The 14,585-nt window shown below is 40.7% G+C and overlaps 1 protein-coding gene across 10 annotated transcripts in view; it reads right to left on the reverse strand.

The window, feature by feature from the left end:
* Positions 1 to 14,585, reverse strand: part of LOC135167443 (gamma-aminobutyric acid receptor subunit beta) — an 89,778-nt gene that overhangs the window by 31,629 nt on the left and 43,564 nt on the right. For 9 of the 10 annotated variants that reach the window (XM_064130648.1, XM_064130645.1, XM_064130642.1 and 6 more), the window contains exons 5-6: positions 4,009 to 4,235; positions 1,066 to 1,148 (exon numbers count right to left, since the gene is read on the reverse strand). In XM_064130648.1, coding sequence (XP_063986718.1) covers positions 1,066 to 1,148; positions 4,009 to 4,235 — 310 coding nt within the window. Of the gene's footprint in view, positions 1 to 1,065; positions 1,149 to 4,008; positions 4,236 to 13,392; positions 13,461 to 14,585 lie in introns of all 10 variants that reach the window. The other variant, XM_064130641.1, reaches the window with a different exon arrangement.

Raw genomic sequence — 14,585 nt, forward strand, 5'->3', positions numbered from 1 at the left:
AGACCTGATTATGTCGCTTTGTGATTGATGTTCCTGTTGTGGATTCGATCGGGCGCAAAAATTTAAATCAAATTTTAGGAGTATTTTGTTCATTAATTTGTCAGTTTATTCTATTCGATTGTGAGTAAATTCATTGATTTTTATGATGGATGGATTATTTTATATGAATAAATAATCCAGGGAAATGATTTACTCCGATTCAATTTATTCGAATTGCATCAAGTTGATCTTTATGTGTATCCAATATTTTTGCTAATATAAATTATCTTTTAAAAATACAATTATGAAATTATATTTTATCGGTAATCAATGAATTTAAAAATTTTCCTTGAAATAGAGAGAAATACTTAAAATCAAAAGTTGTAGTTGATTCGAATGCGTCATTTCTCTGGTTGCAATTGTCAATGTATTTTTTTCCCTCAATAATTCATATGTATTGATATGTGATAAAAGCATGTGCTGATTTTCGCTGCACACTGGTGCAATATCTCGAATATCATTGTATACGAAAAAAATATGAATATTCATATATTTATGTGTAGAATCTGTGAACTCTGAGTGATTGAGTGATGCAGAAATGTGAATCAGAGCGCGAAGAATGAGTGGATAGAACGAGAAGAGGAGGAAGGGGGGGGGTGGCAGTAGAGGCGTGTAAGTATAACTTTAAAAAGGGGAGTGACAAAAAAAATGGGAAGTGAAGAGGATAAAAGGTTCTCCATACAGATATTTGAAGAAAATGAATGAGAGAAAACGAAGCGTTTTTTTTTTCAATCGACTGAGTGTGAATCGGTTTGCTTCGTTGATCTGAAAAAAAAGGGGGGGAGTGTATTTTCCGACGAATGGGAAAATCACCTGCAATTGAACTGAATATATCTGTTGAAATCGATTTGAGGATTCAAGCGGAAGAGAATTTTTTTGTTGGCGTATGTAGTTGTGTGTGACGAATGTCAATGGCTAATTAGTCAATGGTTGATCCAGGAGGATTGAATATTTTTAATTAGTTATTAATTCTGGTGGTGTTATAGCAATTGAAAATATCACATTGTATTTCAATCGTGTACTTACAACTCTCGATCTCGATGTGGCACAGTTGTCGATCCATCGGGAAATACTGAAGATTCATGGGACATGAAGCTGTGATTGTTAAGCTGCAAATGGTAAAATATGGTCGTTAAAATTTTTATCCAGAATTGCCAGCATAGGTCTTAGGGATTTTCATTATGTTACAGAAACTCAAACTTATTAATAATACATTTCCATAATTGAGTAGGATGACGTTTAATGAGTGGATCTCATTGACTCAACTCAGCATAGCAGCAGCATAATATTTTCATCAAAATTTTGAGGATAACTACCACACACATGGCGAGCATTTATCCATATTCATCGCATCAAGTGCATACGTGTATGGCGCTTGATGAAACCGTTTGCCCATTGGCGTGTGTACTTCTAGCACACCCTTCCTTCCCTTTTCCTGTTTCATTCCACTCAGCCTGTAGCAAGCGCGCTCTTTTAAATCTCTCGGACCTCACCGTCCAAAAGTGGTCCGCACCCGGCGCATGCTTATGCATAAATACGCAGGATATACGTATATTGGGTGCTCATTTTGTCTTATACGGTTTAATTGCTCATCCCCACAGCCTAATAGCACCCTTCACTTTTTTAATCCCGTCTTGTTCTCTATGATTATTCAGCCCCGTAAAAATTTCTACAACATCAAATAGAATAATTAAAGATAAATTTTTTTTATTCAAAACATTGGGGAGTTACTCTAAACTGGCTCGGCTTTCGAAGGCTCTCCTTCCAATTTGTCCGAAGCCATTGAATAAACCATGAAGCCTGGTGGTTTTAACTGCGCAAAAAAAAATCACCACTCCCAGCAATCAAATCCGTAGAAATCAACCCAATTGTTCCCACACCAGAAAAATTCATGTGCCGTTTGAACACTCGGCCCTCATTTTTTTTTGTAATCAAAGCAATGCCGGCAGAAGGACCATTATCAAAAATTTATAATCCCCATCCTCCACGGAATACATCAAAGTCCGAGTTGCATAGTTCGACTGTCATTCACTGTGTTCATCCAACTCGGTGAAAGCATGTGTTGGTGTTCTAGTGAACCAAGCGGCGCTATCGCTATTGCTATCCGCTAACCCATGCCATGATGAATGTTGTGCCTCTCACTGCCGGCCTTTACTATTCTATCTCCCTTTTCATCTGCTGAACAACTCATCCCACCCTTCCCTATACGGCAGTCCTGTTACCCGTTTATATGCCTGCTGAGTGATTTTGGCGTGGCTGCTAATCCGGCTTGGTGCACCAATGCCCCTCGTTCGCGCAGACCCAAGCGATAGTTCGCTCATACACCGCACCGACTCATCCCCGAAATTATGATAAGGCTCGATGAATTCATGGAACGAATGGCATTCGCCTACCAGGGCAAGTAGCCATTCGAATCTCACTAACAATCTCGAGTGGTTCTATTGAATTCAGATTGGGTAATTGGTCATTGACCTGTTCCAACCCTTCCATTTCTTTCTCACTGTTTATTAGCTGATTAGGTTTTGGAAAATTAGCCAGTGCTGTTATTGTTTAATAAATGGATGTACAGCACACCGATGATAACACTTACTAGGGTAAATGCAAAATATTATAGCCGTTGTTTAAAGGAGCGATTCTGTCATTTTTTTCACCCTAAAATACAACCGGAAACTGGGTCGATGCTGAGTGCAATAATCGTAACTAACGGTATACCCCGGAATATTGACACGGAGGTCGGTATAACGTTGAAGGTTTCCCTGAGAACGAGCGAGCTCGATGAGGGGAAAATTAAGGGGGAAAATACCAAAAGAAAATATGAGACTGGCATCCTATACGTTTGATAACGAGGCCGTCACACGCAACCAACGTTTTCTCTCATTTTACGCCTACCTCTCCCCTCCCCCACCCAACTCGTCGATCATACAAAATTATCGTCTGGTTTCCAGCCCCTTTGCTCCAACATCTTTCTTCCATGGCCCTTGGTTTAATTCGTTTTTTTTCAGCCTCTAGTCCATTTCCCCGGGCATATTCTCAGCGTCGTCGGTCGATGTTGGAGGGCAAAGGGTGTGTTCACGCCTCGATAGGAGGTATTACGGCCACTCGCGCTATTTCTCGGAGTCATTAGGGAATTATTATGCACATTATGAGATTCTTCGACTCGCGAAAGTACGTTTTTTTTTTCAAAAGAGTTTTCGGGGTAAATAAGGTACTGGAGTATTTTTCTTTCATCGTGAAGTACGGAATTTAACGGACTGACAGGGGTTTTTCATCATTATAACATAAAAATTGTACGGTAATTGAAAGAAATTATTAGTTTAATGTGCAAGGAGGGATTTAGCCCCAGCCTGGTACAAGGGAGAATAGAATAAAATGTTGTTGAATATTTGACATTAAAGTGCCTTCCGAGGCAATCGGTTATGCATTTAATATATACGCATGCTAATTTCCGCGTGTGCAAATCACAGAAAGGGTAAAATGTTCATATTGTAGTTGCAGGCGTTCCAGAGAAAGGTAGAGAATGTTGGCGAGTTTATGGGGTGAGGGGAGTGAACATACACGGGGTTAGGACACAGTCGGGTAGTCTCCGGATGGTACGGGAGCCGCACGTACTGTATAAGTTAGATATGCATGGCTTCTGAATATAGCCCGAGCGTTAATACGGGAATACTCCTGGGCAACCCCGTGGGCCATGGGTCGAGGAAACCCAAATGGGACGGAAAGGGGTTCGTACACTCGCTATTACGCTAAGTAAGAATAGCATGAAATTGAAGGTGGGCTGCTTGTGATCCCTCTTCAAATTCATATTCAATTCTGCTGGCTTTAAGACCCTTTGTTCCGAATTATGGAACATTTACGATATACGAGGGGAAGGTGGGCCCTTCGAAGTCACGTGAAGTAGGCCACTTATTAATTTTTCGGGAAACGTTAGAGTACGAATAGAAGGAATAATGACACACAATGACAACTCACCGTATACTTCGTGTTATGCTTCCCGAGTGGTGTATTCGTATGAACTCGTTGCTGGTGGTGGCAATGTGGAAGTAAGACTGCTTCTCATTGACGAAGAACGTATCTGGTACCCATATATTTTTAATAAGTTCAGATCCAACGCTGAGTGTTTCCACCCCTGGCCTCTTCGTGAATGCCAGTCTTGGATCAGTCCAAAATTGCCGGAAGTAGAAATCCAGCGTAAAGTCCTGCATTAATCACGAGTTGGTAACGTGACAGAGAGAAAATTTCGTTTGCGTTAGTTTGTGACTTGGTAATTATTTTCTTCTCCCTTATCTCTGGGTAATAGGGCTGAGGAAAGGAGGGTCTCACTTTGAATATGGCACCCTCCCCAGAGAGAGGGAGAGAGAGAGAGAAAGAGAGAAAGAGACAGAGAGAGAGAGAGAGAAGGATATATATCCATGGCAAAGAGGTAACACAACCAAAAAGGGTCATGAAGTGGAACGCTCGGAGGGAAGAGAAAGGTATCTGCATTTTCACTGAATAGACGAATGAAAATGTAAATTAAGTAGCAAATCACGAAAGTCTAATTAACGAATTTGTATCAACTCCAGTTCCCTCCGACGTCCCTTTACTCTTCACCACCGTCTCAGTTATTTTTATCCCCTCTTGCGTCTATTAAAACAAAGAATGAAGAAAAAAGAATGAAATGGAGTCCATAAACGAAGCTGTCGTATATCCATTTATCACTTTATTTTTCCTATCGGAATGACATTTTCGGCCGCTTAATTTCACGAACTTTATGAATATGCATGTATAATTGTGGGTATAGTCAAGCAACGCTCTGATGTTTTAAACGTTTGTGTAATAATTGCATTCGTAATTAAATGAATAATCAACGATTTGAGGAATCGAGGACAGGCTGATTCTTGTACGACCACTTCGTTTGTTGGAGCTCTACCAAAGTACACATTCATTATTGGTGAATTGCCGTATGAATTCCTTCGGAATTTATAAATACTAATTTGACGTTTTGTTGAAGGGATTTGAATGAGGAACAGCAGAGTTAAAGCTCAAATGAATGAAAAATAATGATTCATGACGAGAATAAGTTTACTTGAGAATGGATTTAAAAATCGGGGGTGTGTTGGTGTCGCCAACACTCCGAGTCTAGATCTACTTGAATCATCATTTTTTTTTATTGTACCATGATTGTTTCGTTTAATTTCGCTACTTAGTTCCCATGTAATTATGAATAATATCAAAACTAAAAACACGATGATTGAAAGATGGCGGTAATTTGTCTCCCATCCTAGAAAGTTCATCATTTTCGTGTATATCATGTCTCATATACCAACAAACTCCCTCTAATGCACGTAATAGGACATGGATGATCGTTATCCTCAATTTACGATACGACGTGACCTTACGGTAATTACCAGTCCCTCAAGTTGTGGGGAATCTAAGCTCATGAAGAATATAAAAGCGTCGCGGCAAACTTCCATACCCCGAAAGATGTCTGCCACCCTCTGATCTTCCTCAAATTATGATAAATTCGAATCACGTGGGGTGCCTAGAGGGAAGGGGGAAGAACCACACTTTTCGCATGTTTCGCCCCCGTAAGTTTCCTACTTAAAAAAAAAGACTTCTCTTTATTTCATGAAGGGCGGTAATGAAAGAAGTTACTGCTGCGTCTTTAAATCAATCCAAGGCCTTTTACGTCTTCTCAATTGATCCTGACCTCGTATACTTTCTGCAGGGTTTGATTAACAGTTATCTACTGTAGCACCACCCTGAGGACATTTTATTTTTCGTGACAAACGATCGCCATCTCTCACATCGATGAAATATTCTTTCAAAAAAATTAAAAGTAAAGTAAAGTTTATCCTGCGTGAATAACACATCTGACTTATTAATAAAAGATAAAATCTAGGGTACAATACTGTCAAGTTGTATAAAATTTTAAAGACTCTGTTACTCGTTGACCAGGATAATGTGGTACTGTAATGGTGGATGACATAATGGAGTATTAAATATAGAGGTGGATACAGGGGAGGGAGAAGTGAAAAAAGAGCGAAGAGAGGAGTTATTTTTTTTATGTGCGCCAGTGGAGCGAGATATAGTATAAGGAGTTAGTGGAAGAGAGAGAGAGAGAGAGGGGGGGGGGAGAGAGGAATATACACCCGGAGTTGTTAAGGAAATATTCATGCCACATGCACCAACATGCGTGCAGCTAGAGTAGTGGATACATCGTAGTCCAGCTGCCTGGATACACAAACACAACTCAAAAACCTATATCAGCATATGGAGAGGGCTGGTTTTGCCAGGGGAGAGTTGAGTGAAAGGGCTATATGTATACACATGTAGAAAGCATACGGCAAATGCGTTCTCCAATGGCTTGTGTGGTCGTCTCACCGCATGCCTTACGTACTCTGTGAGGAATTGGCATGTAAAATCCAAGGGTTTACTCGTAAAACCGGAGAAAGTTACGATATACACCCACGGGCTCTCAAACCAACTGGAAAATCTTTGGATGCATGTTACGAATGGACTGACACCGGAATATGACTTTTTGATTCTCGGAGAATACGAGGAATATGGTAAAACATGGAGATGGGAAAAATATTAGATTCATTATCAATTCAACGGGATATAATTTGTTCTCCCGTTGAGAACAATATTATTCGATTCGTCAAGGGTTAGTCAATAGTTTTACGTATCCAATAACAGTTGATAAAAGGGAAATTACCACTGAAATTCAGTCATAATGCGGCGGAGTTTCCTGAAACTTCCACTCAGCGTCTCCACAGATCTCTTGTTATACTACTAACTTGATCTTTGTTCATTTACCACAAACGAAAAATCTTGACTTACGAGAAGATGCACGCAACAATAACATTATAATTTTTAAGAATGTACTCTTAATAATAATAGCCCTCGCTTTTTCCCAAATCCATATATTTTTTCAGCATAATTCACCCCATTTCCCTCAGCATGATATCCCCAAATTCCCTTTTATCGTATGTAAAAACCACCCATAAACTATACGGGCATACACTTATGAGTCTTGGCAAAGTGCTTGAAAGTTTACTTCACATTCGCCCGACTTCCCCACAGCAGGGGTGAATGATACATATTCCAGTTCTTCGGCGACCCTTTTTTACACCCCCTTCCCCCTCTACCCCGCTCAGTTCACCACTCCCCCGTCCTCGTCCCTCCTGCGCATTAGCATTTTCTCCACTCCAGGGATAAATAGGAAAAAAACTTATGCTCCAGAAATTCCCCTAGATAATTGAATGAATTCAACTCCATGGATTTTTTTTTTTGCTCCATAATTTATCATCACCCTTCCTCTGGCTATATCTTTTTTTTTCATCCTCCTGAGATAGCATTTGGATCGAAAATGAAGAAAAGAAAGTGCATTAAGGTTCTCACTAATTTCTTGAAACTGACATCAAGTAAAGAAGAAAGTTTCCTCTAGCTGAGTAAAATGGGCACTGGAGGATGGTGCGGCGAAGGGGAGTAACACCGAGGGAGTGCAATTCTGTTTGTAGAAACCTCTTCCTGCCGCCTCCGTCGACGGGTCTCGATTTTAATAGGTCAACGGAGTTAGCGGCGAAGAGCTTTAATGGAACCAGTGCATTTTCTCACTCACCCAATCCCGCACCATCTCTTCCAGTCCTCTCTCACTCACTCACTCACCCTCTTTCCCTTCTATTTCCCCCCCGCTCTATCCTACGGGCACTCGCCTCTGTGTTTTTTCAACTTCTTTTCCACTCCCGTTATTTCTCTTTTTTCCCCTTCCCTCTAGCTCTCGCGTGGGCACAGAGAACTCGGAGATGAGTTGAGAGACTAAAAAGAATGGAAAGGGTAACTTCCCGCACGAGATACAAAGCTTCTTTGCCACAGGGAATGCGATACAAATCGAATTACCGTCCGGCCGATGTGTTAAAGCGTCTCTTAAGACGTCATTTTTATCAAAGGAGAAATTGTGGAAATGCAGAAAGACAAAGTGGCTTTTGTGAGACGAGTCAAGGGGGCATAAATAGGAATTTAAAAAACATTCAAGATTTCTTGTCCAGCAGTTGGCCAAATACATTAATGGGGATGTTTTTTTAAGGGCTGAAAAAATTACAATTTTTTCACTGACTGAATTCACGCCTAATAGAGGGAAGGAAATTTTCGTACAACGATGGGAAGACTGGGTATCGATAACATTCAGGATATTCGATACTGAGGTCTGAATATCCTTGGGAATGCTTGCAGACTCACGATCAGCCGGTAAGATAACGGAAGACGATGACAGGGTGGATCGAGGTGGGGTTGGAGTGAGGAGTACACGGTGGGGTTTATAGGTGCCCTGGGAATCCTCCGTGTACCCCGAAAAGCATTTCGTATTCCTCCGTTGGAATTACAACTCCAGATCCGTTATATTATTCGAGGGGATGCAAATATCGGAGGGGTTGTAGACAATTGTCTTGAGTTACTTTGTTTAGTGAAAGTTGAATGGCCAGTTGGACTTTATTACCAGCTTTATGCTTTCCATGGCTATGAGCATGGGGGAAGAAATTTTTTTTTATGATAATAAGTGCTTTTATTATTATTATTATTTTAATATTAGGGAAATGTGTACGTCATTGGAATTTCCAAATGATTTTTTTCAGCGAAATGAGAAAAACCAAACTAAACACAATTAATACCCGACGTAATCAAATCCCTGAAACCATTTCCAACAAATGAAAACTCAAACAAGCCGGTGAATGCATTTGGACCCGAGGATTAAAAAATCCATGAAAATTCCAGCGAATGGAGAATTAATCGGGGCGAATAACCAGAGCAGTAAAAAATCCCCGAAAACATTTAAACTTAAAATTCAATTCAACTGATCTATTATTGAAAAGTGTAATAAAAGGAGCGATATTTTCACAAGCAATACTCTCTGGCACTCCTTACCTAAACCTCTCTCATCACACAAATGAATGTCGAGAAATCATAAAAATATGAGGATAAAAAATTGATCCAGCCAAGCGAGTTCTACAATTGGACGTGTATATATGGGATATAAAATTGCCAAGTGCACCTGCCATCCACTCTCGGGTAGCACTCAGAGACGGGTGACTGCAAGTAATCGTCTCTTTGGATGCTTTGGAACAAAGAGAATCACAAGGGAAAAACCGAATTGTAAAATGTTTGCCAGTGTTCCAAGGGCAATAAAGAAGAAAGAAGGGTTGGAAAAATTGGAAGAAGAACCGCAAGGGCTGGTGGAACGATGTTAAAAGTATAGATGATACAGTTGAGGGAGGAGAGGGACAAGTGGCAAGTTGTGGCCTGGGGTAGGAGGAGTAGGAGGATTTTGTCATTTGGTATGAACGTGTCCGTGCGATAACTCTCAGTCGGTGGAGAAAGGGTTGTTGGGGGTGGTTTCGGATGCTGGCCTCGGTGATCTGGTTTGCCACTGGTGGCCCGTTTGGCTAGTCTCCAGGCGCACTGCGGCCCCTCCCTACTACTCCTCAGGGTCTCTCACGCCGACGAGAACATTTTCCTCGTGTGTCTTCTGAGTTCTTTCCAGTCACTGAACGAGATTGTATTATTACTGTATGCTCGCGAGAGGGGAGGTCGGTAAGTTATCGCTTCACAAGAGGTTCTTCCTCAATCGGTTTCATTTCCCAAAGTAAATAAAGATTATTTTAGAGGGGATTGTGTAACGAGAAATTTATATTAAAATTTCACTGAAATTCTAGAACCAATATTTTTCAATAAAATTCTATTGAGGGTGAGGTATGCGGTGGGACAGCAGGCAAACAAGCACAATGAAACAACAAAAGCAACAACAAGCACCTCATGTACCAATGAAGCGTAAAAAGTATTCTAGTGAGCAGTGGAATATTAATTTCAAAATGTTGTGTTTTGAAAATGTGTTAAAAGCCCATTGAGAAGTCGTTCGGCATTCGTAATAATCACAGTTCCATTGATCTCTGCGCTTCGAACGTTCTTCCCCCCATTGTCACGATGTTAACATACATTTTTTACACAAATATGAAATTCAAGCATATACATGACGCGGGCGGCGATCAGAAGCGCACTGCACACACACTGACAATATTATCCGTTCGGTAGCATCTCGACTTTCTGTCGTTTTATTCAGTCTTTTGTCATTCAATTATTTCAATTCATTTTGTCAATCAACCCGAGTCACTCTTCGAGACATCTTTTGGCTGTTAAACAACTTTATAAATATCTTCATATTGCGTTCCTCGGGGGCCCCCGTGTGTCAGACGCAATTTTCTCTTCACAATTTACTTTAATTTTCATTTGTTATTCAATTTTGCATTACTGTAAACAATCAACGAAATGGAGAGTTTTTAATTCGTTGGTCGTAGACATGCGAGGAGTCAAAGATTTAATTTTGAGGGATTTTCGGTTGGATGGGGACCATTTGGGGCGGGATTATCAATTTTTTTTTCATCACTTTTTTTTTTCTCAACAATGAATACCGCGAGTCACGTTCCAGGTGACAGTGTCGACTTGATTTGGTTTCCGCACAGGGCTCAACACCTGGGGTCCAGTCTCGTACATTCAGTTCCAAACGTTCGTGCTCTCAAATCGTGTTAACACATAACACATGGCATAGAGAGAATATCCCTCGAGGATTCGGGCCAATTTTGCCGCCAATGTTTATCATTTCACGTACTACTCGTGGCTTTGAAATGTCTACATTTAATATTTATTAATTTTCACCGGCCAGGAGGAAAATAGACGGTCGAGAGATTGATGGTTTTTTGAATTTTCATGACGGTACTCTATTTTTTGTCCGAGGGTCTGAATCTGAATGTACAAACCGGAGCGTCAGTCGAATGCTACAGGTTTTGTTCTCAACGATGTACACAGTATTATTCTAAACCTAGAATATACAAAAATAGTCGTATTATACATGGTAATACTTTTATCAGTGGCCAGTGGAACTCGAGTCAAGATTCGAGTATCTTCAAATGTCCCGATATTATAATATTACGACGTAATGAATCCAATACTAAAAGACAATTCACAAACCGATTTCCAATGAATTATGAGGTCCTTGTACTACCTTTGGGCTCATTCGACTCGACACCTACATTTAAATAATGTCCAAAAGTCAAATACTGTCCAGAAATAACCAACGTATGGGTCCAAAGTTGGACATTGCCTAATGAAATTCAGTTCTAGTGCCAAGACTCGAGAAATTACCTTCGACTTCCGGTCCAAGCCAATGTAACGGATTTCCATTAGAGGTTTGGCTCGTTAGAGTGCTTGAGGAATGAGAGAAGGGGGTTGTGCCTCAAGGGGTGTGTGTATATACACGAACAGAAGGCCTCGAGTTTCAAGACTTTCCAAGCCACTATCGTGTTCTCGTCTCCCTGGCTCTAGCTCCCTCGAGCGTTTTGTGTTCAAACGCTTCTCATTCCCTATTCTCATCTGGACGACTTTGGCATCGATGAGCTAGTGCCAGTGAAATGAAAAAACAGGGCGGGCTGGGGAATTCCGATGGTTTCACCAAAGTTTCTCCATTCCGCTGGAGAATCAGTAGACAAAAACCATTGATTTTATTGAATCTTAATTGAGTATCAAATGTTCAACAGCTAAACTTTGAAGTTGCTAAATTTCGGTGTTTATGGTGATTTTGTTGATAGAAAAATGAGAGGGACGAGAGGCACTAACTTAGAACCAGTGGTTTGAAGGGGAACAATAAATAAATCCTCCTATAAATGCGCATCAGTTGAAACGGCTCGATACTCCGATAACCCACCGATTAATTCAATATCTGCTATTAAACTCCTGAACGATTCGAATAAACTCGTTCTCTTGACTCAAGTACCACATGGAGTTGGGCCATGCAACGTAATACACTGCAATCGTCAATAAAATTCAATCATAATTAATATATCAGATTCATTGCGAAGACTGCGGAACGTAACAAGGTTCCCTTTTAACAGTTCAGCCAACGATACAGCCGTGACGAGCTAAAAATTGTTAGTTTAAAAAATGCCAGTGAGATATTTATTTAGTCAAAAAAATGGAAATCTTTTCCTGCCAACACAAATTATTTTTTGTTTTTTGTTTCTCTGTATGGCCAGCAAGTTTATACGAATCTTGGATCGTCTATTGGTTGTTCGATGAGGTGAAATTCAGAATCTATTCGATATCTATCTCAATCCTTTCTGCCATTCCATGAGGAGGGGAGGGGGGAGAGAAAAACTTGCTCGCATACAGAGAGACACAAAAGGATGATGGCAAAGGGGATGAGAGGAATTTGGGGAAGAGAAAGGGATTTGAATCTATTGAGGTCTTTATCGCTCGATAGATGTCGCCCGTTGTGGACAGAAATGCCGAGGGGTGAGGGTTTTAACAAATGGATGGAATATCACTTTGGACAGTACTCGGGAGTGGAAGAGAGGTATGATCACGATCCTGATTGATACAAAAAATCTCGGTAAAAAAATGCCAGGGAAAATGCGGGAGTAAGTGATTTATGGAAGAAATTGATGAAGTAGAGGATGGCGAGAATTCAAGTGAGAATAGTCTTGAGAAAATTTACACGATATATCGATTGGATTTTTGGACACTATTGGCCGAGAATGGGGAGAGCAGTAGTAGCTACGAGGAAACGCATCAGTTATGAAGGATCGACCAAAGTGGCCGAGGAAATGGGGGGTAGTTACGAGCTGGTGAAGGGTGGGTTATCAAAGAGGCGCACTGGCCTATCTGTCCTTTTTCCCTCTGACCAATGGTGTCGATCGACAGTGCTGGTGAGTTTTCAAGCTCATATCGTACGTTCTCGTGAAATCAAACGGAAGGGAGAGATAAAAAAAAATGTGACAGCCGGGTGAGAAGGGGCTCGGCGACAAACACGTAGAGGATTGGGGCTGAATGGTGGTGCATACCGTTGGGAGGAAAGAGGTCGTGATAAATTCCGGGGGATTCCGTTGCCTCTTGGTCACACATAGGAAACCGGGAATGCAGTTTAGCCAAGTTAACGCCCAAAATGACTTTTTCGTTTTTATTATTATTTTTTCCTTGTTCCACTGTCGAGGGATTTTTGTGGACGCGTTTTCCTCAGCATTTCTGGAACAGGGAGTGTTTGAAAAATATGACTCGAAGGAGCATCAAAGCCAGGCATGATCAGACCTTTCTTGGTGGTTTTTTCAAGAAGAAAGAATGAGGGGGAGGAATTGGGGGGAGTTTGAAGTGCCTATAAATGACTTGGAAATAGAGGGATGCCTTGATGGCATTGGTAGAGTTGAAAAATGAAATAAAATACCGGAAGAATGTGTGGAGAGAAAAAATATAGGAATAGGCTGTGTGAAATCGAGCGATTGAGCCCAAGTTTTCAATGTTTTTTTCTTTTAAAGGGGAAAGGGCAAACTGTACCATCATCACTTCGGACACGGAGCTGATGCTGAGGACATACATGGTGACGCCAACCTCCACGGGTGGACCTGCAATCAACAAAAATACCAAAGCGCCTTGCTGCCGTTCTCATCTTTATTAAATTTGTCAAGCTTTTCTTTTTCTTCCATTTCAAACTTTCAATGATTTCTATTATTGGCACTTTTTGTGTCTCTTTTATTTTATTATTATTATTATTTTTTTTAATATGGCTTTAGCATCATCATCAACAGTAATCGAAGCCGCTCCCCCGATCTTCCTGGTCCACGTACGTTACAATCTATTTTTGCTAAATTCCCAATACCTAAACTACATTTATCGACCTAAGGTCTTTTGGGTGGCTCGTTGTTATCTAGAATATTGATTCATCATTAATTCATAATGGATGAGTTTACGGGGCTTCTATGAGTTGTCAAAAGACTCCCTGAAATAACAATCGCTCGTACCCTGCACGGAACCAAATCAACGGGACTCGTTGCTCTTATTCCAGGCTAGAAACAGGTGAATCCAGAGGAAAAAAAAAATTATATCTTTCATTGCTTTCTTGTCTCATTGTGTCTGATTATCTTCCACATTGATTATTCATTATGGGGTATTTGTAACGTGGGAAATTGGAGAATTACCAATTGTAAATTGAGGCTTGCGAGAGTGTCACGAACACGGCAAATAAGAGAAGATTTTCTCTTCTACTAGATTCATTCCGTAATTACATCACCGACTTCTTTATTTTTCCATCTCTTTTCATTTCTTTCCCCCCATTTTCCTCCTTCTCGAAATTTCCTCTCACATTTGTTCATATGAATGCGTGTTATATACAATCCGCGTGTACATCGTATGTGTGGGGTGTGTTTATATCGTGGCTCGTATGAAAAAAAAAAATATATATATATAGAATAGGGGTGGATGGGGTTAACCGAAAGGGGCCAGTGAAGATTATCAGTGCTGGCAGCGGGCAGCCCATCTCAGCAGCCGCGGCATAGCAGCTAGCGTCTAATGGGATGGCATGTAACCTATGTATTATATGTATATATATAGATATATATGGGATGCTATATGCCGCGAGCGTAACTCGACTTCAGCAAAAGTGGAACATTGTAGCTGGGGAAACACTGGGCACAAGAGGAGAGGGACACGAGGACGAAGAAAAAAATATTAAGCGGGAACGATAGAGGGCG

This window comes from Diachasmimorpha longicaudata, chromosome 11 (assembly GCF_034640455.1).
Source record: "Diachasmimorpha longicaudata isolate KC_UGA_2023 chromosome 11, iyDiaLong2, whole genome shotgun sequence".
Taxonomy (NCBI): Eukaryota; Metazoa; Arthropoda; class Insecta; order Hymenoptera; family Braconidae; genus Diachasmimorpha; species Diachasmimorpha longicaudata.